The 8,436-nt window shown below is 42.9% G+C and overlaps 1 protein-coding gene across 1 annotated transcript; it reads right to left on the reverse strand.

Moving 5' to 3' along the window:
• Positions 1-1,385: 1,385 nt before the first annotated feature.
• On the reverse strand, positions 1,386-2,364 carry LOC130294088 (DNA damage-regulated autophagy modulator protein 1-like). Its single transcript, XM_056543521.1, has 2 exons — positions 2,205-2,364; positions 1,386-2,118 (listed from the first exon to the last, which is right to left on the reverse strand). The coding sequence occupies exons 1-2, from the start codon at positions 2,327-2,329 to the stop codon at positions 1,518-1,520; spliced, it is 726 nt and encodes a 241-aa protein (XP_056399496.1). The 5' UTR covers positions 2,330-2,364; the 3' UTR covers positions 1,386-1,517.
• Positions 2,365-8,436: the final 6,072 nt, after the last annotated feature.

The raw sequence follows: 8,436 nt of genomic DNA on the forward strand, positions 1-8,436 counted from the left end.
TTTCTGGATTTTGCCAAAGCGTTTGATACTGTCCCTCATAGACGTCTGACAGGTAAGTTAAGGTCCTTGGGCTTGGAAACTTTAGTTTGTAACTGGATTGAACACTGGCTCATGGATCGTACCCAGAGAGTGGTGGTCAATGATTCGTACTCTGATTGGTCCCCGGTTATTAGTGGTGTACCCCAAGGTTCAGTACTGGGCCCGCTGCTGTATAATTTATTTATCAATGATATAGAGGATGGTATTAACAGCTCTGTTTCTATCTTTGCAGATGACACCAAGCTTTGTAGCACAGTACAGTCTATAGAGGATGTGCATAAGTTACAAGATGACTTGGATAGACTAAGTGTCTGGGCATCCACTTGGCAAATGAGGTTCAATGTGGATAAATGTAAAGTTATGCATCTGGGTACTAATAACATGCATGCATCGTATGTCTTAGGGGGGATTAAACTGGCAGAGTCACTGGTAGAGAAGGATCTGGGTGTACTTGTAGATCACAGACTACAGAATAGCATACAATGTCAGGCTGCTGCTTCCAAAGCCGGCAGGATATTGTCTTGTATCAAAAGAGGCATGGACTCGAGGGGCAGGGACATAATACTCCCCCTTTATAAAGCATTGGTACGGCCTCACCTGGAATATGCTGTTCAGTTTTGGTCACCTGTTCATAAAAGGGACACTGCGGAGTTGGAAAGGATGCAGAGACGCGCGACTACAATTACAATTGTTCAGACTTGAGAAGAGATGTTTAAGGGGGGGATATGATAAACGTATATAAGTATATAAATGGCCCATACAAAAAATATGGAGAAAAACTGTTCCAGGTTAAACCCCCCCAAAGGACGAGGGGGCACTCCCTCCGTCTGGAGAAGAAAAGGTTTAGTCTAAAGGGGCGGCACGCCTTCTTTACCGTGAGGACTGTGAATTTATGGAACGGTCTACCTCAGGAACTGGTCACAGAAGGAACAATTAACAGCTTTAAAACAGGGTTAGATACATTCCTGGAACAAAATAACATTAATGCTTATGCAGAATTATAAAACTACATCCCTTTCCCTTATCCCCTTACATCCTTCCCTTCAATCGCCTGGTTGGACTTGATGGACGTATGTCTTTTTTCAACCATACTAACTATGTAACTATGTAACTATCCGGGCATGCTGGGAGTTGTAGTTTTGCAACATCTGGATGTTAGCAGGTTGAAGACCACTGAGAAGGGATTGACAGGCGGAGAGATCACTCGAGTATAAGCCGAGGGGGCGTTTTCAGCACGAAAAATCATGCTGAAAAACTCGGCTTATACTCGAGTATGTACGGTAGGTATTACACGTCACACACCAATCTTTTTTTTTTTATTTTTTTATTTTTTAGTATAGGTAATATCACCAGCTCATATTATTGTGCCATGATTACTGGCACCATATGTAGTCCCCCGGTTATTCTTCTTTAGATGGTTTTCCCGTGTCCTGTGCAGTATCTCTCCTAGAAGTCCACTTGATGGCCCACGTGGTGGTCTACACCCCGAAGTCATCAATTCTTACTCTAAGAGAGAGTGTGCAGCTGTTCCTGGAGACGGTTAACATTAACCTCTGCATGGTGGAATAATAGGTCACGATGTTTATCAGGATCAGTAGAAGCATCACCCACTCGATGATTATGATGGTGATTTCACGGATCTCATCCCAGTCTTCATCATCATAGAATAATTCCTGTAATGTTTTATATCCAAAGTAGAAAATTGCGCAGGTAAAAGCCAGGCCACAGCAGGTGCATCTACTATGGCGGATGACTTTGTTTGCTCCTGGCAATTTATACATCTGGATGGACTGCCCAAGGTAGTATAAGGCTTCACATGTAATGGAAATTACCATGCTGACAAAGTGTATCCTGGGATATTCTTCGGGGGACAATACATGCATGACAGCTGTGGCAAAACAGGAGGCCCACACAATGGCGAGCAGGATCCTCTGGATCAGGACCTGATGACCCCTGAACTCTTTAGTATGCATAACCATATACTTATAAATAAGAAAGGTTAGTACCAAAGTGCCAATGGATGTCCCTATAAATCCAATTCTCAATGATATGTTTTCGGGAAAGAAATTTCCCACGTCACTGTGAAGGAAAAGAAACCAATGTTATTATGGACATTTCCTCACTCCCAACCCATGAAATAAGAATCTTGTGCTTGTTTATCTTACCTGATGTGCATCAGTGGCGAGGCGGCATGGCCGAGGACGACCGTCACGATGTAGCTGGTGGCAAGCCAGGCCGCACACCAAAACGCCAACAGAAGGGGGACGAACCCCAAACCTTTTAGTTCCATATCAGTCAAGAAGAAGTAAAAGATGCAAATCGCACTGTAACAATCTACAGAATGAAGGCTCAGGCGGCTGTCAGTGGAATGTCAGGACTCCAGCTGTCTATGACATCACATGTCTGATGTCACGTGACTGCTTGTTTCTTAGAGCTGCCATGATTTAGTATCTGCCATGAACAGAACCTGATGTTTCTACTATGGACCTTATAGACCCCAGAACCCAAGTAATTAGTGCAGGGGCTCCATTTTGATCATCTCATATTTCACATTATTCGAGTTCCAGGGCTCAGATACATTTGCACCTTCTATAGCAGTGGTCTCCAAGTTGTGAACCCCCAACCGCTGCAAAACCACAACTCCCAGCATGCCCGGACAGCAACTTTGCACAAGGAAATAGTCTAACTAAACTTTTCTTATATATAGAATCCCCGACATCTCCAAGGATAAGCCTCTAAGGGTCTCGTTCGATCTTAATGTTATACCTTTTTTCAATAACATCGATGATTCCAAAATGTATGAATATAGGAATAATTCCATATAAGATACAAAAAGTTTGCATCCTCCATCTGACATTTTGGACAGCTTGCAGCCTGTCTGAGGCCCATACGCTTCAATCCCCATGGAGTATAATACATCCTATACAAAATCTTAGACTGTACCATTACATGGGCCTTATTATATGATGTACATTTCAAGTTTACAATGGCTCTGCCCCATGAATCTGAATATAACCCCCCCCCCCCCCCCAAGTCCCTTTCCCATCTAACCTTGATAGCATCAACATTTTATACATGGGGCATACATACATTTTTGTCATGGGTTTAGGGACAGGGGGCCCTTTCATTAATTCAACAAGGGGATGTGAATGTACTCTCCTCAACTCTCCTTTTATTGATTTATGATCTGCGTTACTTACCGTATTTATCGGGGTATACCACGCACCGGCCTATAACCCCTTAAGGACTCAGGGTTTTTCCGTTTTTGCACTTTCGTTTTTTCCTCCTTACATTTAAAAATCATAACCCTTTCAATTTTCCACCTAAAAATCCATATTATGGCTTATTTTTTGCCTCACTAATTCTACTTTGCAGTGACATCAGTCATTTTACCCAAAAATTCACGACGAAAAGGAAAAAAAAATCTCTTCAAATGACTTTATTTGACCTAAAGCATATCATTGATTTACATAAATAAGCCCCCTTTTCACCCAAAAGTGCGAATCTTTAATTTTAAGGAATTCTTTTAGTGCTTTATTCGACCATAATGGAGTAAAGTCAAAACTTCATGTGATTTTAAAACATTTTTTAAGTTCCACCCATACTTCATTATATAGATATGCATGGGTGTAGTGAGTATCCCAGCTTCCAAAATCTCAAATCATATCCTTATAACGACCCATTAGAGAGAAAAAATAGGACAACATTTTCCCTCCTTCTCATAATATTCTGCAATTTTAGTGCTAAAAAGTACCTAAAAATAAAAAAATGGAAGTGCCCAACCCCATCGTGCACAGCTAACGTTAAAGAAGCATATTTCATTCTCGTGCGTTTTCCGCCCCAAAGTGGTGAATTTCATAAAGAAATTAGAGCTTGGAACCATTTTTCTGATATCCATACAGGAGATACATTTAGTTTAGAAACATAGAATGTGTCGGCAGATAAGAACCATTTGGCCCATCTAGTCTGGCCAATAATCTGAATCCTATCAATAGTCCCTGGCCCTATCTTATATAAAGGATAGCCTTATGCTTATCCCATGCATGTTTACACTCCTTCGCTGTATTTGCAGCGACCATCTCTGCAGGAAGGCTATTCCATGCATCCACTACTCTCTCAGTAAAGTGATACTTCCTGATATTACTGCAGAAACCTTTGCCCCTCTAATTTAAAACTATGTCCTCTTGTGGTAGTTTTTCATCTTTTAAATATGCTCTCCTCCTTTACCGTGATGATTCCCTTTTTGAATTTAAAAGTCTCTATCATATCCCCTCTGTCTCTTCTTTCTTCTATACATTTTAAAGTCCTTTAACCTTTCCTGGTAAGTTTTATCCTGCAATCCATGTACTAGTTTAGTAGCTCTTCTCTGAACTCTCTCTCGAGTATCTATATCCTTCTGGAGATACAGCCTCCAGTACTGCGCACAATACACCAAGTGAGGTCTCAGTGTTCTGTACAGTGGCATGAGCACTTCTCTCTTTCTACTGCTTATACCTCTCCCTATACATCCAAGCATTCTGCTAGCATTTCCTGCTGCTCTATTACATTGTCTTCCTACCTTTAATTCTTCTGAAATAATTACTCCTAAATCCCTTTCCTCAGATACTGAGGTCAGGACTGTGTCAAATATTCTATATTCTACCCGAGGATTTTTATACCCCAGGTGCACTTATCCACATTGAATTTCAGTTTCCAGAGTTCTGACCATTCTTCTGGTTTTGATAAATCCTTTTCCATTTGGCGTATACCTCCAGGATCATCAACCCTGTTACATATCTTTGTGTCATCAGCAAAAAGACACATCTTACCATATAAAGAATCTGAGAGAGTAATATCATTTTCATTGCAATGGGAAGTCTAAGCCATGTATCAATTTTATTTTTAATTTTATTTAATGAAGGGGATACAATTTGTTCAGGAAAAAGGCCTGGGATCATTCTTACTGATTTCCCAAGATACTCAATAGTATTGTCAGGCTCCAAGACTTTCATCCCGACCCCAACTCAACTACTAACTATATCAAACAGCAGTAGGCTCGATTTGGACCAATTAACCTTCAATCCAGAAAAATTCCCAAAACATTCAATTGTCTGCATAGCTTTCGGGATTGATTTTTCTGAATTTTGAAGCGTAAGAAGCAGATCGTCTTCATAGAACAAGAGTTTACTATCCTTACTGTAAATACCACATCTCCCCTATTTGCCTAATAGCTATTGCAAGGGGTTCAATGTATAAAAGAAATAGAATGGGGACAGGGGGCACCCCTGTCTAGTCCCTCTCTCCAAATTAAATGTTTCTGTATGATTCCCATTGACTATAACCTGAGCTGAAGGTTGATCATACAGGACCCTGACCCATTCCAAAAATCTGCCACCAAACCCAAACCTCTCCATCGCCTGCCTGAGGTAGCTACAATCTACCCTGTCGAAGGCCTTCATGGCATCTATCGACAGGATGGAGCGGAGCCCCTACTCTGGCATATGAATATTAGCAAACAGCTTAATCAAATTATTATGACTATTTCGGCTCGGTACAAAGCCGATTTGGTCAGTAGCAATAATTTTGTTACAAATCTTGGCCAATCTCATTGCCAAAACCTTGACAATAGTTTTGGCATCTGAATTTAATAGAGAGATGGGTCTATATGAATCAGCTGAAAGAGGGAGGGTCCTTTCTCTTTTTTAAGAGCAGAATTATGTTTCCTTCACGCATAGTCAATGGTAGAGACCTACTAATACAGGTTTCACTGAACACTTTTAAGAGAGATGGCAGGAGCACCTCTCTGAATTCTACTTATACCCCAAAAGGAAGGCCATCTGTCCCAGGGGCTGAGTCCTTCGACATAGTAGCAAGGGCCTTATAAACTTCCTGGATAGTGATAGGGCTATTTATGGCTGCAATCTCTTCTGGATCTAAATGTGGTGCATCACATTTTGAAAGAAAATCTTTTTTATTTTTTAAAGTATTTATTTCTTAATTTTGCATAAAATAAACAAACAGCACAGAAAAGTGCAACCCACAACCAGTACCCCTGTAGGTCCATAAGTCAACGCCATCACATCAACAGGAGGAGTATGACATAGTAGCATTCTATCACGGAAGGAAGCATCCTCAGCACCATCCAGGGAGGCCCCACAATAACAAACAAGCATACATGCACACTACCACACATCCCAATGACTCCGCCAAGAACCCCATCACCTCCCTTCAAAAAGAGGCTATAACAGGACACTCCCAGACCGCATGTAGAAAAGTACCTACCTCCACAGAACAACGGAGGAAGTCCGAGGAAGACAACCCTATACGCTTCAGCTTAGCAGGCGTATAATATAACCTTAAAACATACCGTGACTGAATCAGCATGTCCCTACTACTCACCACAGTGGAATAATAGGAGCCCTCAACCTCCTTCCATTGGCCCTCGGACAGGTCCGGTATATCAGCCACCCATTTATGATAAGTGTTAGAGCATAGAACTGGGTGAGAGGTTTACTGAGGTCCGCAGTGCCCAGGAGAATCTCCATTCAGAAAACACAGGAGTAAATGTCAGGGAGCCAAACTGCGCTTGGACCGCATGGCGAAGCTGGAGATACCTATAAAAGGAACTGCCAGGGATATCATATCTTTCTTTCATTTCCACAAAGGAGAGGAAAACCTGATCCTCCCGGAACAAGTGAATCACAAACTTGACTCATGAGAACCCCAGAACCCGGCCTCCTGTAACCCTTGTAGGCTAGGTAAATGTACATTCCCCCACAGGGGTGCCCTATGAGATATCAACGGTTGCAGAAATCTGCTCGACACCACAGACCACTCATTAGCTATAGTTTGCAAGGGAAGAGGATAAGAGGAGCGAGAATGATACCTGTAGAGTGAGTTAGTAAGAACTTCTTACAAACCCATAAGCGCTCCAGCAAAGGCCGTCGCCGAATTCGACAGATCCAGGTCGATCCACCATGCTGCATAGACCAACAGAGAGGCAAGAAAATATTTATAGACATCTGGAGCAGCTAAGCCACCATGTCTTTTTGAAGCCTGGAGGAGAGCCCGACCGAGTCTGGAGACTTCCTGTGCCAACAGAAGGATCCCAGAGCACAACACAATGTATTAAAGTATTTCCTAGGGGGGGAGCCAGATGGAATAGCTAAAGGAATTTAGGCAGATAAATAATTTTAAAGATAGCAATCCTTCCAGCTAGGGGGAGAGGTAGGGAAGACCAGGCATGTAACCTATCTACTGTGGAATTCAAAAGTGGGTCTAAATTCAGAGACAGGTAGTCTGATAGAGACGCAGTAATCTCAACCCCCAGATATCTAAATTGGGAAACCACTTAGACCCCCGCTGGAAGAGGATAGGGAAGAAAAATGTCAGGTTAGAAAGCCATGAGAGAGGATTTACCCCAATTAACCTGCAGGCCCGAGATAGAGCTAAACCTACACAGAAGGTCAATCAGAGAGACTAAGGAACCCCCAACATCCGCCAAATACACTAGTGTGTCATCTGCATAGAGAGAAACCTTCTCCACAATGGATCCACTAGGGATGACGCAGATAGTGGGATCTCTACGTATAGCCGCTGCTAAGGGCTCAATCGCCAGTGCAAAGAGGAAGGGTGAAAGGGGGCACCCCGGTCTAGACCCCCGACCCAGTAGAAAAGGGGCAGAAACATCTAGATTGGTATGAATACGGGCCCTTGGGCAATCAAACAACAAGCGGACCCAGGCACAAAACCTAGGGCCAAACCCAAACACTCCTAAGACCTCCCAGAGATATGGCCACAGGACTGAATCAAAAGCCTTATAGACATCAAAACTAACCACTACCCCTGAAGGGAAGCCTTCACCCACTGCCACAACATTCAGCTGCAGGGGCTTTACGTTAACATCAGTAGCCCTACCTGGCATAAACCCGGTTTTGTCAGGATGAACGACAGAGCCAATAACCCTATACAGGCAAGTAGCCAGAACTTTTGCAAAGATCTTAATATCAACATACAAGAGAGAGATAGGCCTGTAAGAATCGGGTAGCAGCGGATCCTTCCCAGGCTTAGGGAGTACCACTATCAGTGCTTCCCTCATAGAATCCGGAAGAGAGTCAGCCGCAGCCACCGATTTAAACAATTGAAGGAGTATAGGGGCCAAGCGCTCCCCGTTCATCCCATACCAATCTCCAACTAACTCGTCTAAACCCAGGGTCTTGCCATGAGGAAGATCCGTAATAGCCTGCCCCACATCCTTCAGGGTAAACGGGGAATCTAATACCTCGGCTTGGGCATGACTGAGCTTAGAGAGGGACAGGTCCTGTAGAAAAAACTGAGAAAGTTGTGGTAACTGCCTTGGGGTGTAGGTGGGGTGTTGCTGTGTTGGTATATGAGGGATTAATTTAACCCTTGTCATTA

This window comes from Hyla sarda, chromosome 1 (genome assembly GCF_029499605.1).
Source record: "Hyla sarda isolate aHylSar1 chromosome 1, aHylSar1.hap1, whole genome shotgun sequence".
NCBI lineage: Eukaryota > Metazoa > Chordata > Amphibia > Anura > Hylidae > Hyla > Hyla sarda.